The 22,745-nt window shown below is 46.6% G+C and overlaps 1 protein-coding gene and 1 long non-coding RNA gene across 3 annotated transcripts in view; one reads left to right on the plus strand and one right to left on the minus strand.

Moving 5' to 3' along the window:
- The window catches only part of LOC116587059, an 85,110-nt gene extending 80,032 nt beyond the window's left edge, over window positions 1–5,078 (minus strand). For both annotated transcript variants that reach the window (XR_004284284.1, XR_004284285.1), the window contains exons 1-2: window positions 1,674–5,078; window positions 1,456–1,549 (exon numbers count right to left, since the gene is read on the minus strand). This is a non-coding gene — a long non-coding RNA (uncharacterized LOC116587059). The remainder of the gene's footprint in view (window positions 1–1,455; window positions 1,550–1,673) is intronic.
- A 228-nt stretch (window positions 5,079–5,306) lies between these two features.
- The window catches only part of ANKH (ANKH inorganic pyrophosphate transport regulator), a 128,078-nt gene continuing 110,639 nt past the window's right edge, over window positions 5,307–22,745 (plus strand). Inside the window, exon 1 of the mRNA XM_032337734.1 lies at window positions 5,307–5,801. Coding sequence (XP_032193625.1) covers window positions 5,706–5,801 — 96 coding nt within the window. The 5' untranslated portion in view covers window positions 5,307–5,705. The remainder of the gene's footprint in view (window positions 5,802–22,745) is intronic.

Below are 22,745 nucleotides of genomic sequence, written 5' to 3' on the forward strand. Positions count from 1 at the left end.
GGGGAGACATGGGAAGTGAAAGAAGATGGTAGTATTTTAAATAGTTCCTAATCTCAGGAAATTCAATATTTTGTGGTAGATATCAGACACATATTAGAAAGTGAAAGATGCAGCTCTCTATAATAAGTAGAAAAGAAAATATCAAAGTGAGCTGGAATTACACAGGAAATCTTTGTGAAACACATGATATGTTAAAATGGCTTTTTAAAAAAAAACAGACTTTTGACCTTGCATAGGTAGCAAGAATAAAAATTTAACCTTATTAACTATTTTAATAATATGCATTTTATGCTATTCTGGTCATTAAAAAAAAAAAAACAAAAAACAAGCAACAGCAGGGACACCTGCCTCAGTCAGTACAGCTTGCAACTCTTGATCTTGGAGTTGTGAGTTTGAGCCCCACGCTGGGCGCAGAGATTAATTAAAAACAAGAATGCAGAAGTTAAAGAGAGGAAAAGCGGTTACAAGAAGTTGTTATTTTTTAAAGACTTTTTTTTATTTTTTAAAGATTTTTTTATTTTTTATTTTTTAAAGATTTATTAATTTATTTGAGAGAGAGAGGGCATGAGAGTGGAGAAGTTGAGAGGGAGAAGCAGACTCCCCACAGAGCTGGAAGCCTGACACAGGACCGTCCAAAAGTTGCTGTATTTTAATCTCAGTTACATCTCCATTCCATTCAATTCATTAGGAATTACCTGACCTAAGGTTTGCAGAGCCTGTATCCTTTGTGTGTCACCATGATGAGTCAAATACAAGTCAGCAAACCATCATGTGCTCACCTCTATAAAGTAGCCTGCTTCCAGAATCCTGAAGGTCAGGGGCTAGTGGTGGTGGTATTTTTGAGTGGCATAAGCAGAATCCATCTCAAAGCTTACTCTTGGTTTTTTAGTCATTTTTCAGACACAAAGTTAGTTATCAATACACAAGGCCATCAGGTTAAAAAACTGACCCGGCAAGAGGTTCCCCATATGTTTCATTCTCTAGCAATTATAGGAAAAAAAATTTTTTTATAAAAATAAAATGTAAAAGGGCATTATGTCCGGATAAGGCATATATCTGTGCTCTGATTAAAGCTGTCTCAAATACTTTCCTCAGAATAAAAGAGGAAAAAACAAAAACAAAAAAATGCATGACACGTATACGTCTTCTGCCTATAATCGTCTTCTTTTGCTTTATTTTTCTGTTTTCATCATTTGAAACATGAATGTTTCCAAAGCCAAAATTAGATTACAAAATACATTCAGAGAATTCCTTCTTCCATCCCTATTTGACCCTGGGCTCGCTCTTTCCCCATGGATAAGCACTTGAATAATTTTTGGATTATATTTCCAGTGTGTCTTCTTCACAAATATAAGCAAATACATGGATACATGCACAACCATATTCCTATTTCTCTCCCATTCTACCTCCCTTCCCCCCAAAATAGCATGCCATTTTACAGTTCTTCTCACTTACCGAAATAGTCTGCAGACCATATCGATATCAGCATGTTAGAGAAACTCTCTATTCCTTCTCGCGGTTCAACATTTTGGAAGCATCTGTGTGGTCCCTTTAAAAATATTAAAGAAATCATTAAAAGTGAGAACTGAAACTCCTAGCAGAATATGACTAGCTAATTCTAGTTTATCTATAGCAAATATTCCATTTCTGGACCATTTACCCATGTCACTCACCTCCTACCTCCCATTGTTGGGATGTGTTGAGAGTACAAAAACTGGCTTTGATCATTGGCCCAGTCAGATTGTTACAAGGCTTAGCCTGGAATGACACAGAGACCACAAAAGCAAAACATGCAGCTTGGGGGGAAGTAGACAACTTGTCTTCCTGCTCTCTGGAAGCTTGGATCTGGGCAGAAATCATGACTTCATCAAATAGAACAATATTCATACGAACACAGTTAAATAGTCTAGAAATCTGAGGCTTCCCCACGCCACGCCCAATGAGCCATGGCTTAAAATTGTATGAGGCTCAGATGTAGAACTATAAGGATTGAATTTATAGCTAGTCTATGAGGGGAGGGGGCTTCCTGCTCATTTCAAAACACCAATATCCAAAAAAAGACACCAATATCCAGGACTAAATCTTCCACTAGAACTATCTGTTAAATAAATTGGTACACTAAATACACAAGAGAGGATAATTATAGTGTGTACATAACACTATAAAGTCAGTCTTTCACAAATCTTTTTGACACCTTCTTCCAGACCCCGTCCATGACTACAATTCCCATCTGCTGCCAGTGGGCTCCTCCAATTAAGGAAATCCGAGTTGCAGAGTTAGAGAACTGGATGATTTTAAACATGACCTTTTATTCTGTCCTTTGCAACAGATATAGGGGTAACTTGTGCATAATCATTTGAGACCAATTCCAGAAAAAAAAGAAATGAGGCACACATGTAACTTTTTCTTCAAAAATTGGAGTTAATAATTTTAATAATTTTAAACACCAACACAATGGCATATAGCTGGTCGTTTATAAAATTGTTTCCGTGAAGAGTAACTTTTCCCATGCTCTGATTATTAATGTCCACTTGTACTTCTGGTGACATTTCATAAATATGTTTTAAAACTTTTTTTTAATAAGCTGCTATATGGCCATTATGTTAAATATAGAAAAGTATAAAAAGAAATTAATAATACTATGCAACTGTACCTAAACACAGTTAATAGTGCAGCATTTTCTTCCAGCATTTTCTTCTATGTATATATTCTTTCCTCACACTTTTAGAGTCTATAAATCTTGCAATGTCCTTTGATCAAAAACGCTATAAATTGAAGACAAAGCTGTACCCTTTGAAAGATAACCCTCTGAATCCAGTGTAAATGACTTTGTGATCTCTTCTGGGTTCTGTGTAATTTAGAAAACTCCCCATTCATTATCATCACTTGTTTCTCTGGACTTATCTTTTCAAACAACAACCAAGTTAAAAAGAGGAAGCAAAAGAGAGGCCCAAAACCCCCCTTTGAAATCAGTTCTCTGACTTTGAGTCTTTGACAGAAAAAAATAATCAGATGTCCCCTTAACTTCCATATTGCCACTATGTGAATTAAATTTGGAGGCCTCTCCAATCTAAAAAGTGCTCTTTGCCGTAATCAAAGATGACACTATTCAATCACTCATTGGAGAAATACACTTTCAGAATACTCAAACGAGGATGGCGGCCTTTCATTGATTCACTGGAACTTTCTCACCATTCCTCCGGAAGATGGAAGCTGTGTGTGTACATGGGCCAGCAGCAGCACCGGCAGCGACGTGGCGGGTCCTTGTCCAGAGACCAGCCAAAGCAAACTGGACTTGATGAGTATTGATCGAAGACCTCATCAACCCCACATTCCAGACAAAGGTCACTGTAATTAGATTGCTTTGAGTAAAACGAGCCCAGGGAAACCTAGAGTAACCGTAAGGTGATATTTGCTTTAGAAAAGAACTCCTTCCCAGAGAATTCCTTTAAATAACAAGCTCTCTTGGTATATATTAAATAAGATTTGACTATATTAAAACACACCTTTTGGGAACTTGTCATAGAGAAGAGTCCTGTCACAAGTACTTCCTGTTTTTCTGGGAAGTCTTTTAGAAAATATTACTTGACACCAGGTAACACAATAAATAATTACCAAATTTTCATTTTAATTATAGGGAATGTCATTTGAGGTTACATCAGAGCTACAGGGTGAATTATCTTCCTCTTTCTCAAGGCCTTGTGTGGACCGTGTGGAATTTTAAAAGGTCTCTTAAACGGCATAAAATATGGAAAACATTTGATCCTTACAAATACATTGTGAAATGCCTGAAACCAGAAAGTTGAGGTGTCTAGCTTGCTATGAGCACCAGCTTTACAAAGCTACATGTGAGGTAATGGGTTCATTCCTAGCTGCAAAATTACTTTAGGGCTTTTAACAATAGATTACTTTAATTCATTATGCTAATTAAACTTTAAAAGAATCATGCGATGTGGGGGGGGGGAGTGTAAAATCATCTGAGCAGGATGGGCTCTCTTTCCAAAATTAGAAATTTCAAGAGGGCAACAGTGTCGGATAAACCAATACAAGTCTTCCAAACGCTGGGACTTTCGCTGCGGCGACACGGGTCATAAGCCCGTGAAGCCGACCCTGCACAGGAGGCGCTTTCCCCCGCTTCCTTTTAATAAACTATTTTCTGCGAGCAGTTTTTGGTTCAGGACAACATTTAGCCGAAGGGACAGAGGTTTCCCACGAAGCCCTGCCTGCATGCGGCACTCCTCCCTCCCGGGGCCTCCACCCGCTGTCCTCGTGCCCTGGCGCACACGGATGCTGGCTTGGCTGTCAAGCTCGCCTTAAGTTTTAGGGAAAACCCTCGGCACGGCTAGTCTTTGCCCTGAAGTCACTGGGGCACCGTATAATAAAAAACCGTGTTTTCTTTCTTCTTTCCCCTTGTTTATCTAAAAGAGACAGACTTTTCGAGTTTGCGGTGGGTTTAAAACGGCGGTGCACTGGGGAGGATCTGGGCTCACGTTAGCAAACGGCGGGAGGCAGGTCCCAGCGCTCCCCAAGGACGGCGGGCCCGGCCTGGGCGGGTGCAGGGAGCGGTCCCCGCGGCCCTCGGCGCCTTTTCCCCTGGGACACCCCGAGAGCGATGCCCCCTTCGCTGCGACCGTTGCTCTGTCTCTGCGCTCCCCCCTCCCCCGCCTTCCGGAGCGTCTCTCCCTCTCTCTCCCGGCCCCCCGTTCCCAGGTGGGCCCGAAGCAGGCCCCCCAGCCCCAGCCCCAGCCCGGGAGGGGCGTCCTCGGTCCGTCTCCGCCCGCCCGAGGCGGCCCCCGGGGGACGGAGTGCGCGCGGCGCTCGCCGGGGACAGCCGGGGGCTCCCGCTCCTTCGCAGCCCCGCGCGCCTGGATCCCGCCCCGCGCGTCCGCGCTCACGTCCCCCGGCTGCCAGGCTCGCACACGCCCCGGTCGCTCCCGGGACGGCGAGGGGACGCCGGACCCGGGCCCCGCGGGGCGGGCGACAGGGCCCGGTTGCCTGAACCCGGGCGTCCCCGAGGCCTCCAGCGGTTCGGCGCCCCCGGCCCTCAGCTCCCCGCGGCGCCCTCCCGCCGCTCCGCGGCCGGCCCGGGCACCGCAGCGAGTCCCAGCCCGCGCGGCCTCGGGAGCCGCGGAGGCGGCGGCGGCCCCGCGGCCTGTGCGTGCGCAGCGCCCCCCGCGGCCGCGCCGAGCGCAGGCGGCGGCGGAGGAAAGGAGGGCGCCGCCCGCCCGGCCGGCCCGGCCCCTCCCCAGCCCGCCGCCCGCCCGCCCCCGGGGCCGCCGGCGGTGTCCGCGCCTCCGCGCCCGCCCCTGATTTCCTCCGCACGGCGGCGGCGGCGGCGGCGGCGCCTCGTGCGCGCGGTTATTTATTTATTTCCGGGCCCCAGAGCGCTTATAATGGAGCCGCTGTCAGCAGAACCTTCTGCTGCCGCCGCCGCCGCCGCTGTCCCTCCTCTTTTTTTTCCCGGCAGATCTTTGTTGTGTGGGAGGGCAGCAGGGATGGACTTGAGCTTGCGGATCTCCTGCTAGAGCAGCCGCGCTTGGAGAGGGCGCCGCAGCCGCGAGGAGGAGCCGCCGCCGCCGCCCCGAGGCCCCGCCGGACGCGGCCTCCGTCCGCCCGCGCCCCCGCTCGGCCCACTCGCCCCGCGCCTCCCGGCAGAGTCCCCTCGCGGCGGCAGATGTGTGTGGGGTCAGCCCACGGCGGGGACTATGGTGAAATTCCCGGCGCTCACGCACTACTGGCCCCTGATCCGGTTCCTGGTGCCCCTGGGCATCACCAACATAGCCATCGACTTCGGGGAGCAGGTAAGCCCCGGCCGCGCCCCTCGCCCGGCCCGGGCAGTTCCGCCCTGAACCCCGCGCCCTGCGCCCCGCGCCGGGCTCGCTCTGCCTTGGCCTTAGACACCCGGGCGCCAGGGGATGAAAGCCGCGGGGAGTCACCTGCTCCGAGTCCCTTTTTATCCGGGAGCATTTGGTGGGGCTTGCAGCTTGTCAAGGATGACTTTTCCAGCACTCCATCTCCCCCTCCCCCCAGTTATTCAGCCGACTTTTCCAGCTTTCTCTGGAAAATGTTAAAAGACCAGAGGGTTTAGAGCTTCACCTATAGAAGGGTTTTTAGTGCACAGCAGGAGTATTATGTAATTTGTTATTATGTAAACGTCAGGTCTGTAAGTAGAATGTAGTTGCTAATAGCTCAAGTGCTTGGTTTTTATTTACGCGGTGTTGGTGGTGATGGTGATGGCGATGATGGGGAGATTTTGTATTAGAACGTGTCCAAGTTCATTTCCCAGGTACTTCTAATTTTCTTCTTTCTTTTCTTTTCTTCTTTCTTTTTTTTTTTTTTGCCCAGGTATGGATTAAGGGTACCCAAATGTGTCCTGATAAGCCAACCGTTGACCATCTCTAATTTGGGGTTTCTCTCTCCCCCACACCTTTTTTTTCCCTTTTGGACCACTAAAGCAGGGGGGTGCATTTTTGTTTGTTGCCTTCTCGTCCTTGTTTCTTTTTCATGCCCCCCCACCCCCTCCCCGTTTCTCTCCATGTGGCGTCATTGCAAATCCCCAGCGCTGCAGACTCTCCCAACAGTGGGGCACTGGTACTCTACACTTTGCCTGTGGGAACCTTTTTCGCAGAGCCTCCAGCGGGTTGCAGCTGCGTTTGAAGGCCAGGGAGAGGATGGGGGGTGGGAGTCAGTGGCTTGCCTCCTGTCAAGGAGGCAGGTGTGGGGACTGGCCCCAGCCAGTGATGAGCCTCACTCCCGGTATTGTACTATCTTATTTCTTTGACTTAAAATCGAGAGACTTCAAGGAATATATGTATAAAAAAATGCACCTGTGTTGGTGCACTTTTTGTTTTTTAAAATACCCCCTTTCAGAAGGGGGTCTGTTTGACTGCTCTGTCGGATGAGTATCTGCTTGGATTTGTCTCTCTGTACTCAGAACTTTTGCTTGATTCAACTCTGTAAGCTCACTAATGCTTGGCCCCCATTGTAAGCTACTTGTACTTCAAATTTTCTGGCCCAGAAATGTTCACAAAGGTATAGTGTCTAGAGACCTTTGCCTAGTAAGCAAACTAATTTCCTCCGGTGACCTCCGGTGAACTATTATATTTTTTCTGTTGCCACTTTGCTCCCTAGGGTCTCCCCAGGGCATCTCTGCTGCTCCGCCTCCTTTCTGCCCACCTTCTCTTCTCTCATAGCACTGGGGACTTTAGGTGTTTTGTATAATCTGTGGAAAGGTTCTAGGACTGAATTTACTACACTGCCCTGCACATTTTAGATGAGTCCAGTGCTGTAAGCTCACCTGCACCTTCTACTATTTAAGGCTTATTTTCTTGGAGTGATCCCAAAGGTCAGAAAGCCGGAGCTGTTCACCTGATCCCTTCTCCCTGAGCTGTCATAGCGTGTGTGTGTGTGTGTGTGTGTGTGAGTGAGAGAGAGAGAGAGAGAGAGAGAGAGAGAAACAGAGACAGTGAGCGTGTATGTGAGAGCAAGAGAGGGAGGGAATAAGAGAAAGAAAATTATAGGGGATAACTGGTGGAGGTGAGAGTATTCTTTGTCGTAATTAAATGACCTGAAACATACCATACTACTGCCTCACATTTGTCTTGATTTAGTGCCAGGCAGATATAACTAAGCATTTGATTTTAGTGTAAGGGAAAAGATCTCCTGAGGTCCCAAAAGGGAGACTAGACATGAGAAACAGTCACACATTCGGTTTATCTTAGTGGGTCTAATAATGCAGACGCATCCTTAAAATGTTGCTAACCTGATTATCAAAGCCGACGTCCGGAAAGTATTGGAAGAGTTGTCTCTTTGCACAAATGTCTTATCAGCAAGTGTTGTCTGAGGCCCTTATCCCTTAAGTGCCGGTGTGTTTATGAGGTTACAGGCTGCCTGGTTGTGGAGATAGTCTGTCAGAGTAGTTGGGGGGGAGGGAATGATAGGTTTCCAAAAACCTTCTTTTGCCACCTGGTATCAGATGATAATTGTTTTGCAAAATTGTGCAAGGGTAGAGGAACAGAACTTACGTTTTCTTAAGCTGAAGGAGAAGAATTACTGTAGGAATTGAAGAGTGACCCAGGCACCTGTGGGTAAGAATAGAAGTGCATTTTACCCCAACCGCCTTAAAACACAACAGAGAGGAGGAAAATGAACCTATCTGCAAAAGTGGTCTGCATTAGACCTCAGAAAATACTTTGCTCTTGATGTGGGTTTTTAATCATGTTCGAGACAGATGGATGCATGTAGATCTCCACCATTCTTTCGGAGTGTGCAGGTGTGTTATACCTTGCCTTGAGTGAACAAGACTTCATATTTCAAAAATTGACTCATCCTCCAGTAGAGGGGTAACAGGAGCACAGGGGTCAAAGGTCAAAGCAGCCCTTGGGTCACATGTCCTAGAGATGAACAAGAAATGCAAAATTAAAAAAATAAAACATCTCATTAGCTGTTAAGTCTCTGACTTGTCAGGAACAAAAGATAATGTAAGATGAGGGGTTTTTTTATGGTTATAAAGGTCTCAGTTTGCTGTTTCTGTAAACAAAATGTGGATAGAACTTTTAAAATGGAAATCCAGCTATATGCAGCATTCCACTGAAATTTGAATAAACAGCACATATGCGATTGTGTAAAGGTATTACATATTCATAAATTATCTCAGAGCTGTCGGTGCGTGAGGGGGAGGGGCTGGCTAGGAAGAAGCCTGCAGTGATTCATCCAAAGCCTCCTGATGTATGAACATTCGGTTGTAGATAGATTTCCCTATAATTTTATGGCTCAGTCAGGGAGGAAACCCAAATATTATGGAGTGTTCTAACAAGGTTAGCAAAACCTGTTATCACATTTTAAATTTTGGTGGTGGCAGTAATTTGGGGGGGTTGTGAGGGAGGAGTACATCCTACATGGGGGAGAAAAGCTGCTTGACCTAGAATAACCTGCTTTTTAATAGTAAATGAAAACACCCTAGGAAACAATGAGAATCAGTCCATTATCGCAGAAAGTAAAATCGTGTTTGTAGAACCCTGTGGGTGCTTAGTACACTTTATGATAATCTAGAATTATCATTTTATCTCTATTTTTTACAGATTGAAAATCAAAATTATTAGTTGTTTCCATTTACTGACTAGTTGGTATGTGCTTCTAGCACATGTTACAAAGTGTGGAAAGACTGAGAGATTTGGGGCAAGTAGAGTCACTTGTGCAAGATCACGCAGGTATTATGGGGAGGAGCCAAGACTGGAGCCCACATCTGCCTGGCCCTTGGCCTTCCTGCTCCCCACCTCCTCCAGTCAGCCCCCCCCCCCCGCCCCCCTGCTGCTGAAATCCCCCCGGGGGGTTGTTAGAAATTTAGGAATAAGTTTCTGGCTTTTCTGGTTCCCAGCCTGGGCTTAAACTTAATCTTAGCAGTCAAATTTTGAATTTCATGGTGTAAGACAGTCATAAAAAGGGTTCTGAGGAACAAAGGGATTGTGACCAAGAGGTTCACAGGAGAAGAACCAAACTATACAGATAATTCATATTGATAAAGCAACAGTGTAACTTATTTTGCCTTTGGTTAGAAGGGAGGAAGATAAGCAGTGGCTACTTCACAATAAAATTATTTAGAAATTATTTAGTCTTTATCACTAGAGCACTGCAGATTGCTAAGATAGATTTTGAACAATGTATTTTTTAAAAGTATCTGCACATGTCCCTGTTGTCACCATGTTCAAAGGACTTTTATTTCTACTTAAAACTAAACTTGGTACAAAGTCCCTGAATTCCTTAAAAGCCGAATTCACCAAATTATGTAGAATAAATAAGTGAACTTTATTTCAGGGTACTTAATGGCACCTAAAATGTTAAATACAACTTCATTATGAAGACTTCAAAGGAGTAAAGAAGTTTGAAATTGTTCTCTAAACTTGAGAAGAAATGTGTTCTGCCCAGTGTCTGGTAATTCCCTTTGCCACACCAAGATGATAACTGTGGGTATTTCTGATTGCCCTAGATGATTCACTGAATCTGGTTGGGTCCAGTATGATAATTCATAATAATTCAAAGACCCAAAGTTTTTAAGTGTGAATGAAGAGCTTTGTATATGGATTGTTAGAATTGTAGAGTAAGTTGCATAACGGGAACGTTAAGTCCTTTCTAACTGAGGGAACCTAGCATTAGGCTTTCACAATATAAGGGTCTCAAATTACTAATACCACAAAATGGAAAAAGAGAAAGGCCCAGGAAAAATAGTTTAATAAATGTCTTTTTTGTCTACTAAGTAGGGAAATACATCCCCCCACCCACTCCAGACCAGGAGGTAAAAGAATGAAAAAGTGTGTGTGTCTGACTTTGGCCACTGCTGGGAAAGGACTCTCTATCCGAGATCTGTAAGTGAGGGAAGAGACCCCCCCACCCCCCCCACCCCCCCCACCCCCGGGCAGAGCTTGCCTTAAGTAATAATAAAACTGCCCATTGTATGTTCCACTTTGCAAAGTACCTAGAGACAGAAATGGCAATCTCAAGCCAAGTTTCCAAGCAACTGTGGGGGAGGGAGGGATTTTTTTCCCTTCAGTCTATTCTATGGTAATGGAATAGATTTCAAAATGCCATTCATTGTTTTCTAATTATAAAAATACTAAATGCTAACTGTCGAAAGTTTGGTTAAGTATTTCAAAATGGAGGGAAAAAGTAAAAATACCTCTGATTCCACTCCAAAGAAAAGAACTCCTTTAACATTTTGAATATCTCCTGCCAAATTTTTTTCATCATAATTGAGATATGTGTATGTTTCGCGGAACCCAGAGGCATTTTTCCCATATCACTTACAAGTATTTAAGTATGCTTTTAAATAGCAGCATAGCATTTGATTATACAAGCAGGCTGTCATTCCCTTTGCTGTGTATGTTTCCCTATTGTTTATTTTTTTGTTTGTTCTTTTATTACTTATCAAGTACCTACTTTTTTTGCAATGGTTTTTATTTTTTATTACTTTTTATTATTGAAGAACTGTTGACATACAATGTTATATTAGTTTCACGTGTACAATGTAGTGATCTGACAATTCTGTACCTTACACAGTGCTCACCGTGATGAATGTGGTCACCATTCGTTAGCATACAAGGTTATTGCAGTGTTATTGACTATATTTCCTAGGCTGTGCTTTCTATCTCCATGACTTACTCTCTAACTGGAAGTCTGTACTTCCTAATCCCCTTCAACTGCTTCTTCCCCAATTTGTTTAAATGCTGAGGTTTCTTGTTTCTTGCCGTATAAAGTTTCAGTGAGCATCTTTGTGTAATAAGTAGATAACGTGTTTTTCTGACTGCCTTGGGTTTTATGCCTGGCGTAATTGGGTACCTATTTCAGTTTCTGGTTCATACATAGAAAATGAGGTCACTCTTCCCTGGCAGTCCATATTTAGTCAAGGACACTGTGACCGCCTTAGCCAACTGATACTCTGTCCCCCTTGGTGTTTCCCAGTTCTCTCCGGATGTGAATCTACATTTAAAGTCCCATTCCTTTGATGCACTTAGGTAAGTGGATTACTTCTAGACCACAGAGGCTTAATCCTGCAGCAGGTTTCTCCATTTCTTTATTTCTTGACTGGTTTGATGACTTGCCTAACTACTACTTTGTCAGAATCCTTCTTCCCAAGCATATCCTTCAAAACATAATCAACATCTTCAAATATCAAGACAGTATCTAAATCTCTCTCTAGGGATCCATCGCATTCTTTGAAAGCAGTGAGTCCCGAGTAACACAGTTCCTGGCACCATCTCCCTTCTCAGCTGTGATGAGCTCAGTGTGTGTGAGGGCTCAGTAATGGGGTCTCCGAGTCTCCTGACTCTCCCTTGTCTGACATGGGGCAGGGTATGTTGGGATGGGAGATGAGAGATGCCACACATTCTTCTTTAATGTCCTAGGTGAGTTGGAGTAAAGAACCTTGTGAAACTCATACCAGAGTGACTTGGCTGATGCTTACATTTTAGAAAAGTCAATCTGGTACTTTTTTCTCACCTGTAACTCTGTGAGTTGCTGTGGAGATGCAATAAAAATAAGGAAAACCCTGTTTTTCTGCAGCATTATTTGGATGTGAGCTGCCTGCATGAGTGCATTTTTTTTTTTTGATAACTGAAGCTTACCCCTTAAAATATAAATCATTAGTTTTCTTTTTCTTTCTTTAGTACAAAAGTTATCATTGCTGGAAATACGTATCACACATCTGTCTACCTTATTAGATAAATATGGTACTCAGGATGTCATGAAATATTTTTTGATGTCTTGTAGATCCCTATTGTGCTGGGCCGTCAGGGGGTAGCTGCTGACAGGTGATAGTCAAAACAGTTGAAGATTTTGGCACTAACCAAGACAACAACATAATGAAATAATAAAAATAGCTAATACATGATGAATACCTTTTAATTTCTTGCTTCGGATCTGCGCTGGGCCTAAGAAACTGACATTTAGTGAGATTTTCATGAAACATGAAGAATAAATCATTTTGGAGGCCTCCTTTGGGAAAAAGCACATACCCTTTAGGACACTTGCTTTCCTGCCCTGTGCTGATGTTGTGTCTGTTCTGGAGGCATTCTAGAGTCAGTGTCAAGCCAGTGACCTTTGAACAAGGGAAGCGTTGCCATCTTTGACGTGGCCCTGCCCTTGCTGCTTAGGTCCTGGTAAAGGAAACACACGTGAACCACTTTTGCAAATGGAGGGACACTGATGTGTCAGTGTGTGTAATTGCACAGGGCCATTTATGATCACACACCCCAGAAAGCGGTAAGGCTGTGCCAGCTGTTCTGAGATAGCTGTCTTCTCGCTGGGCCCACCCCCTGCCTCCCCTTCTCCAAATGCCCTTGTCACCGACGAGGGAAGCACTCCATCTGCAAAGGCGAACACAGAGTCACAGTAGAGGTAAATTGGCAGACTTCACAGCAAGCCATATAGACTCGGGGATTCTTGTTTGTTTTCTCTTGTGATTTCCATGGTTGGAGATCATTCAGCTGCTGTTCCCACCAGATACCACTCAGGGTGCCGAAGACCAAGAAGATTGAAATGACAAAGAGGTCAGTTGTCTTTTCAAAGTCCATCCTGGGAGGGGAGACAACTCGGTTATTTGTCAGGGCCCCGGGGGGGGGGGGGGGTAATTTCTCCCCCAGACAAGGGAGTTATCAGAAACCACCTGCACATCTGGTTCAGGAAATGTCCTGGGGTCCCAGGACCGACGGACAAGGTTCGTTTTTAGCTGGGAGAGTATCTTTTGGTGTAAGTTAGCTCACAGGTTCTTGCTGGGTTTTGCATTTTTTATGGTATTTTGATATCATTAGATGGGCCGGGCTATCGAAGAGTCCAACACCTTTGGCAGTGGTAGAAGATTACCTTTCTGTCAGATGGGGCAGTCGCACAGCCTGCTTCCTGACGTGCGGAGACCTCACTGTCCCCAGCCTCAGGGTGGAGGAGGGGCTCTGTGTGGCTCCTTATCGGGGAGCATAGGGAGGCCCGAGGCCCCTGTGCCCGCCTAGGAACGCAGGCTCGCCAGCACACTTCCTGCGCCTCTGCTTGGATGGAGACCGCGGCTGGCAGGGGGCCCTCGGACTCCGACTCTGACTCTGACTCTGACTCCGACTCTGACTCCGACTCCGACTCCCACTCGAGGCTGGGAGGAAACTGAGAGCAAGTGGGAATCCTTGGAAAAGCAGGTACGAAGTGACTGGAAAGGAGAGGCTGAGGCCCCCGGCACACTAGGGGGAATGAAATGGCTGAAGGGCAGAATGTCTACCCGCAGGTTAATGAGACTGTACCTAGGGAACCGGGCGAGCCAACAAGAGGAAGGGCCCGCAGTTGGCCTCGTGGCTGTGACTTCCTAGGATATGAGAAGTAAAGGTAGCTTATTTTGTGAGAGACCCAAAGAGGACTGGTTTGGGTCCAGAAGCTTCAAGGTTCAGCATTTACGGCTGTGAGAGCAGGTCGCTTCAGGTTACTGTCCTAACTAAGTGATAATGAGCTTCTCCACGTGGAGAAGCTTTTCAGAATCCCTGCTCAGTTTCTTAAAAATATAACATTAAGTCTGGGGAAGTAGCTCAGCCTCTGACTGCTCTTTTCCAATTTACCATCTGGCTTCCATGGGCCCGTTCTGTTTTCAGAGCTGCCTTGAAGACGGTAAGAACTTTGTATGCTCCCAAATGCCGCTGTGCGGTAAGCAATCCGGAGATCTGCTGGCCACTGGGCCGTGCATTTTAATAGCGAGGAGTAGCAGTGTGGGGAATCTAGAGCAGCAGATTGAAAAAAAGAAAAAGTTGTCTGAGATCCGAGTGCTTTTAAACAGCCTGGCAGGAAATACTCTGTGGCTGGGACGAGGCGGCCCCCCACCCTGTGTGGCCTGAATTTGACATTTTATAAAGACGGACTGGGCCGAGAGTAACAAATAACTGTACTTAATGAGAAAGAGGTAACTCTCACCTCTTCGTGAGTCTAGCTGAGCACAGTGGAGAAGCAACCAGAAAGGCCTCTGGCAGCCAGGCTCTGAAATGAGGGAGTCAGAATGCATCTTCTCCGTCCCAGAGCTCACATTTGAATGTGGTTCCCCGGTGCACTCTTGGAGCCATTGTTTCTCTTGAAAATGGGTCACGGTGCTTCTCCCCTCCCTCTTCAGGAGCCTGCCCGGTCGTCAGCATGTGTCTGCTCTCTCCTCCCACACAGAGGGACATGCCTTCAGGTATTACGCCACCCGGGCTACACACCTGTGGGGCTGTGTACCAGATTAGGGCAGCTTCTCTGGCCTGGGCAGACCATCCCGTGTGTTTATCAGACTTCCCCGAAACAAACCAGTGTTTCAGCAGCGAAGAGGAAGGAGCTCACGCTCACTCACAGGGACAATGGTGACCCACCGAAGCGCCCGAGGCAGACAGGCAGAAAAGCAACAGTGATGAGCTGCAGAACCACCTCTGTGTCTCTAGAATTCTCATTTACTCCATTTCTTTAGGGCTAATGTGACTTCTTGCCAGGGGTCCTGGCAAACCTGTTTTTCATTCCTTTTTTAAAAAAAAATCGAGGTATAATCTACATACAGTAAATTACATCCAGTGAAATGTACAGGTCTTCATTTCAGTGCAATGTACAGGTCCATGAGTTTTGACAAGTGACAAATGTGTATCACTGTGGCCCACACCCCGACCAAGATACGGAGCATTTCCCTCGGCTCAGAAGATTCCCTGGTCCCCCAGAGGCAAGTGCCTTCCTGACTGCTGTAGCAGGCATTTTTAATTACTCACACAAAGTGACACACGTGCCTTTGGTCCCAGACAACTGAGTTGGGGACCACTAAGTGTTCCTCAAGTGTGCGGCACCTGGTGTCCTCCCTTCTTGCAAACTTTGGCTTGACACCTAGATTTTAGTGGGTTCTCCCCAGGTGGAGAGTTTGGCTCTCTGAATCAAATAACTTGTTTCCTTGTATCGTCCGGTGTTCTTAATTCTTCTGATGGTAAACATCCTTCAATTATAGGAACGGCTGATCCTTCTGATGTTCAGGCATGATAAACATTAAAGTCTGATTTAAAAGCTAACGTCATAAAACAAAATGTGGTAGCCACATACAGTGGATTATTCCTCATCCTTAGCAAGGGATGGAATCGTGATGTATACCAGCACATAGGGGAGAGTTGAAGACACGCTAAGACATGAAAGAAGCGAGACACCAAAGGACAACTAGGGTCCGATTCCATTTACGTGAGGTGCCTAGAATGGAAAGTGGTGTAGGGGTGGCCAGGGTTTGGGGCGGGGGGAGAGTTAGTGCTTAGTAGGTATGGTTTCAGTTTGGGATGACAGATGGCGTTGGACCCTGGGAATGGACCCTGGCGAAGGTTGCACAGTAATGTGAATGTACTTAATGCCCCTGGAGTGTATACCTAAAAATGGTAAAAATGATACTTTTTATGTTATATCTTATCAAAATAAAAAAAAGTTTTAATTAACCTCAAAAGCTGCTGGGGAATGCCTGTGGCTTTCAAAGAGGATTTGTCTTCTCCAAAAAACAACATGTATTAATTTTCTTCTAGTTATAATATTCATTTTCACTCTAGAGGGGAGGAAAATCAATAAATTTTTGAAGAAACTAAGAATCCTGTGCAAACCCAGCAGCCAGAAGTAATGGCTGTAGCTTATTAGACCACGTGTTCTTCCCGCCTCCTTTGGGGGGGGCACGCATTTTAAGACAAAATTGTAACCTCTTTCCTTTTTTTTTTTTTAAATTTTATTTATTTATTTGACAGACAGAGATCACAAGCAGGCAGAGAGGCAGGCAGAGAGAGAGGAAGGGAAGCAGGCTCCCCACTGAGCAGAGAGCCCGATGCGGCACTCGATCCCAGGACCCTGGGATCATGACCTGAGCCGAAGGCAGAGGCTTAACCCACTGAGCCACCCAGGCGCCCCACCTCTTTCCTTTTCATATCATAGGCAGTTTCCCGTTAAGTATTCATCTAACACATGATGATTAATAGCTTCCTCGCATTCTCTCACATAGATACGCCGTAATGTGTTCCCTTGGGGTCCGATGTTCAAGTTGGTTCTTTTCGTTCTATTATTAATCATGGTTGGCAACTTTTTCTGGTACAGGAATCTGTGCACACGTCGAATTATTTCCTCGCATTAATACTAGAAATACTCTCATGCGTGTGCCCTCCTTTCCAGGCTTCTGCTGCGTGGCACACCACGCTTCTGCAGAAGGTTCTGGTTTGCCCCGGCAGGTGCCAGGCATGAAAGTGTCTGGTGCCCTGGCCTGTGGTGGGCAGTCCCTGCCTAGATGTTGTCTCAGGGCCCAGTGACTCTCACCACCTGGAACCTCCACGCGCGTTCTCACGAAGCCACGTGGTGCCAGCTCCTTCAGATGATTTCTTTTATTAAAAACATTTTGTTTAATGCTGCCAGATCGGTTTTTCACGATGCAACACTTTTAAACTGTTCAGGACTTTCATTCCTGACAGTGGACAGGTTTTGGACCAAATCTCTACTCTGCAGGGGGTTAGACAGAAGCGCAGAGAGGAAGAGGATTGTGTCAGCTTTACTTGCGTACGTTTGGGGAAATACCTGTTCCAGCAGCTTTCCAGGCAGAGAGAAGTGCCTTTTTTTTTTTTTTTTGGATTTATTTATTTGAGAAAGAGAGAGAGAGAGAGTATACATGGGGGGAGGGGCAGAAGGAGAAGGAAACAGAGAGTCTCAAGGACACTCTGTTCTAAGCAGGGAGCCCCAAAGTGGGACTTAATCCCCTGAGATCATGACCTGAGCCAACATCAAGAGTCAGACGCTTAACCGATTGAGCCACCGAGGCACCCCAAAAAGTGCTTTTCGGGTGCGTCCAGTGATGCTCAAGCAGTGTGCTTCCTGAAACTTCCCAGGAGAACACCTGGGGGAGGAGAAAAAGGTTACCTTTCTCGGTGCCAGCCAGGCCCTGCCCTGAGGCACCAGGCTTGCACCGTGGGGGGTCACCTTCCCACTTCAGACATGAATGGACTGAATGAAGAGCGGTGCCCTTTGTCATTCAACCCCCAGGGGAGCAGCCCTGCTCCCGGGCCTGTCAGCTCCTGCTTACTGTCTCAGAGGAGAATTTGTATCCACTGTGTTCTAGGGAAATGCAGGGCAGGTGATATATAGGGGACCCAGAAGAGAAAGCGTTCTCTCTTTCCTACCACCCTGACTTTGGCTTCCCCTGTTTAATCTAGTCTCCAGGCTATTTCAGAGCAGGAGAGCAGAGAGAGAAGTGGGAAATGGCTCCCACTTGTACAGAGGTGCACTGAGTTCCTGTGTCTCCTCGTCTCCTCCATACTCGGTCTGCACACAGTGCCACAAGCCGACCTCAGCAAGGCTGAGAGGAGGGACCCCCACGCCAGACAGGACCCCTGGATTTGACCTCTATCCCTGTACCCACCGGCTCTATGACCTAGAGCAAAAACCTTGACCTCCGTGGGCATCGGCCTTCCCAGTCGTCAAACAGGGAGAAAGGGTTTGCATACCTTCTTTCGGAGGTGTAGACCAAACAGAGACTGGACACAAAAGTGCTTTGAAAAGTATGCAGCGCTTCAGGTGTGTGAGGGAGCGCTGCTAAGACTTAGAGCCCGGTATGCTGCTGCTACAGATGTTTATTTTTACAGCCTTGACTAGCTGACTTTTCCTGATACCGATTCAGTGACTTGCAGTAGGGGAATTTCTTAACCCAGAGCCAGCTGGGTTCAGGCAGGCAGAAGCATGCTGAAGGCAGATGCTGGAAACACTTGGATTTTGCAGCATGTGTGCCAGCAATGTTGTCGTCATTGTTGCTGCTGTTTTCCCACTTTGTGGAAAAGACACTTAATGCTGGATTTTCTCAGCAGTTTTTTTTTTTTTTAAGTCAAATTACTAGGATTTAGATAACATGTGCTTTTTGAAATGATAGGTTACACATTCTTTGAATTACAGGCTGCTGTTTGTCACAGACTTGGAGGAGGGGGGCTGGAGGTTCCCACTGAACCCCTTCTCTAATTCACACCTGCAAGTGGGACCAGGCCTTTCTCAGTTCAGTTGACAGTTGTGGCAGTGGCCCACCAAAGTCTTTGCTAAGCTCAAGTGTGATGCGTGGTTCATGAGCCGAAAGTTTGTAACCTGTTTCTCCAGGTGCTTACTGTACGGTACTGTTTCCTTATTAAATAATGAGGACTATGGAACGCAGAGCGCAAGAGTGTTCATGAATGTGTTCATTCAATAAATGTTTCTCGGGACACCCACTACGTCCCAGGCACAGTGCTAGTCACTAAGGACAGAAAAAGAGAAAGGATGAGGCACCATCTTTGGCTGCACAGCACTTATCCTGTAGGACAAGCAGACAGGCGGGCACTCTACAGAATTGCTCCTCTGGGATGATCTCCTCTAGGATCTTACAAGAGGAACCTTGGCCTTTAAGGGTCAAGGAAGTTTTCTGATGGAGCTGAGACCTGAAGAGGATGGTGTGTCCCTATTCTGAAAAGCAAGGGAATTCTGGGTGAGGAAAGGCAGATGCTCCCTATGACTTGAACAGGGAACCAGCCCAGGAGGCTGCAGGGGCAGGACGGCAGGCGAGCAGAATCCAGACGGACAACGTGCCAGTTCATCCTTGGTCATGAGAGCAGTGGGAAGCTCTGAAGGGTTCCTAGTAGGGGTGTGGTGTGCTTGGATTTGCATATTTGAAAGATAATTTCCTTTTAGTAGGGCTAATGATTTAGAGGGAGGTGGGACCATCGGCAAAGAAACCACCAGAGAGGTAGGTGGCCTACAGCAGTCCTGGGGCAGGGAGGGGGAACCTAAAGGAAACCCCTTCTAGAATCCAGTGGACATGGCCACCGACGAGCTAGGGTGGGAGAGGGCCGCTGCATGAGGAGCCACGGAACTCTCTCTGCAAGAGCTGGTCTGGAGTGGAGAGAACAAGTTTCATTTCTCAGTCATGGCCATTTGTTAATAAGTCAAGTGAAATGTTTGAAATCGCTTGCCTCAGAGACAGTACAAACTATGGGTAACGGTGGGAGCTACAAAAGTATTTTGTGTCTGTATAGCCTTCTTTCTGCTTTCTGTCTGTGTGTGTATCTCTCTTTCTCCCTTCTCCCTCTCCTTTTGTCTCCCTTTTTTCTTCCGTCCTTCTCTTTGTCTTCCTGGGACAACTTAGTTATATTCTTTATAAGTGAGAGCTGTTTGCATTTCTAACCTAAATGCAAGTGCTATGAATATTCATTTTTCTTTCAGCATGTAAAAAATGCTTTATTATAATGCGGTCGCTTCCCAGCCATGTGTCTTAATGAAATGGTGGGGGGGAGTATTCAACAACATTTCTGAATATTTGATGTTGGAATACATGAGGGCTGTGGGGGGAGGAGATTTATCTGCATCACCACCGCGCTTGCTCAGGGTAAGATCACATTCGCACCAGGTGCCTGGTGACCGCCGAGAGAAGCCATCTGGAATGCAGTGTGATGAGGCTCCCTAGTTTGCTCTTTCTGTGTATTAAATGTTTGCTGGGTAAACAGTAGGGAGTGGACTAACCTTAGAGGGGTCTGGTTACAGCTTTATGTTTGTTTGTCTGTTTTTTAGTATTGTCTAGAGCTTATAGTCTGGTTATAATTCACAAAAGGCACTTAGAATATATTTTGCTATAGAACTATTCTAAATTGTGGCTAGGTTTCTGGGCCATTTCCCCAAAGTTATTTAACTCTTAATGTTATTAAAATATTATACATCTGCGGCGAGGACTAGTAGAAAACCACGTTAGAATAGTCGGAATGGGGGAAGTGGTAATGTTGAAAAATGGCATTTGTCTTAATTAACTTGAGGTTCAGTTGGTTTGATAACAATGTAAGAAACATCATAGCTGGGAGAGGGGCATGGGGGTGCCACCCGCCACGGATGTCGGGTTAACTTAAAATCAAAACATGAGAGATAGAGTCAGTACCATTTAATGAACTGTCGAGGGGCATATGGTAGCCCGCCTCTGGTGATCGGTTCACAGTGTGTACCAATGTCGAATTCCTGTGTTTCGCATGAAACTAATAAAATGTTGTACATCAGTTATATATCAGTAATTAAAGTAAATAAGAAAATAAAAGCATCTTCTGGGTGCACGTGGCTCATCAACTGTGATTACAATAACTTGCTGTGTTTTCTAGTGAGTAAAATTTTCTAACACCTACCCGTGCCTATGGATTTAGGCTTCCCTGTGCTTGCACTCCATCGACATCTTCTCGACAAGTAGTACAAAAACAGCATTTCCTAGGAAGAGACCCTCAAGCCACTAGGAAGCTCAGCATATGGATGAGAATTTGGGGTTCTGTAATTGGACCCTGTCACTATTGTAAAAGGAATATCTCTAATTATATATTATATCCAGACATTTTTTTTTTCATTTTGAGAATCAGCCCATGTTATCTCCAATGTAAGACAAATCAGATGCCTTAGATTACATGGAGAGCCAAATACTTACCCCATTTTTTTTTATCTTTTTAGTTCAACAGAAGTAAATAACCTTATTTCAGGAGGCAACAAAATGAACACTGCCTTGCCTCTCGCCTGGTACACACTTCAGTTTTGCAGAGGACTTCACAGCTTATAAAATATGCTCTCATTAAACGTGATAGTTGGTCCACAAACCAGAGGCACGTAGGGTCCCCCTCCCGGAAGGAGAAAGGAGGCCGCTGCCAGCAGCCTCTGCCTGTCTGGAGAGGCCGTGCTTGGCCGTGGAGCCCACTGGCCCCAGCCACCCTCATTTCCCTCTTGGCGCTGAGCTCCACCTTCCTTCCCAGCCCGGGTCCTGTTGAGCCCCGGGGAGGGTGGAGTCCACTGTTGGAATTAAAGAAAATGGGCCCAGAGAGCAGAGAAGTGGCAGAGCTGAGAGCCACCAGGAGCCTGGCAGGTCCGTGCACACCACAGTGCGGGCACAGCCTCCCCTGCTCCTTGGGTCTCTGTGTCCTCGGCCTCCTCTCCATCCTTCTCTGAGGGCTCACTCTGTCCGAGTGAACATGGGGGCTGCCTTTCAGCATGAGCCAGAGTCCCAGCACGAGCTCAGCAGGGCCGCATGTCACACACAGGGTCCGCCCCAGTCCCCCTGGGTTCTGGCTCGCCTCATGGCTCTGTTCTTCCCTCAACGTTCATGCCAAAATGACCTGCCTGCTTTCACCCCATCCTCCCCGCCGCCTCTGAGTGCCCCCGCAAGCCTTGCGGCCCTCCCTCCTTGTCTATGCTGCCGAGTATTACTTTCTTAAAATCTAATCATCGGGTTAAAAAAAACCCTCAGTGTGGGCTCCAGGCTTTCACTGGCTATACCTTCTGGCAGACATTGGAGCTTCCTCTGCTTTTCAGCACCTTTTCATAAATCAGGTGTCTTTTTTTTTTTTTAAAGATAATTTTTCCCTTCCCAGCATTCATTAATTTCAGATTAGTTTGCCCAGATGGCCGCAGTGATGTGTCCCTAGCTTTTCACCCGTGGCTGCAGTCTGCTCTTCCTGGGGGGCCCCAGGGCTCCTCTGTCCCAGGCCTCCTGGCATCTTGGCGGTGCCACATCTGTGTCCCCACCTTACCGCGAAGCCCCGAGGCAGGGCTCCCCCTTTCCCATGGCACTCAGTGCAGGGGGAGCTGCAGACGGGCTTGGGCAAAGTAAATGGATGATGTGAACGACCCCTTGCTTGAAACCGTCTAAGGCAGAACCCAGGCGATGAGCTCAAGGTCCTTATCAGCTCAAGGTCTTTTATCAGCTGGAGCACGTCTGTCCGTCTAAGTGGAGGGACAGCAAACTGACCTGACTTCCTCCTGAGCTCACCGCCTGGCACACAGCTCAGATTGGGACCAGGGCAACACATTAGGGTTCGACCGGAGCGGCCTCCCTTCTCCGCCCGGAGGGCAAGGTCGCTCCTCTCGGGTGGCAAAGCTGGCCCCACGTCAGGCAGGGAACTCCCAGCATGGACTTGAACCTCGGGTTCGCTGACTGGTCTTCGCATAGATGCCAGTGAGGCCAACTACGCTGAGAAACAATTCTTGTGTTTGCGATAAGAAGCATTTTCTGGTGAAAGAAAACACGCCCAAACATGCCCTTTTGTGGGCAGTGTCTTCACCTGAGGGAAGAAGTCAGGGTGGTTTGAGTACTGCGGGGTGGTGGGGGCGGGGGGGGGCTGTTGCTGCCCAGTGAGGAGGTCTTAACGCCATAGGTGGGCAAGGATGCCGGATGGCTGATGGCCTTCACCTTCAGCCCTGGAAGCGCCAAAGACCGGCTTCCTTGGGGATACACACCC

This window comes from Mustela erminea, chromosome 3 (genome assembly GCF_009829155.1).
Source record: "Mustela erminea isolate mMusErm1 chromosome 3, mMusErm1.Pri, whole genome shotgun sequence".
NCBI classification, from domain to species: Eukaryota; Metazoa; Chordata; class Mammalia; order Carnivora; family Mustelidae; genus Mustela; species Mustela erminea.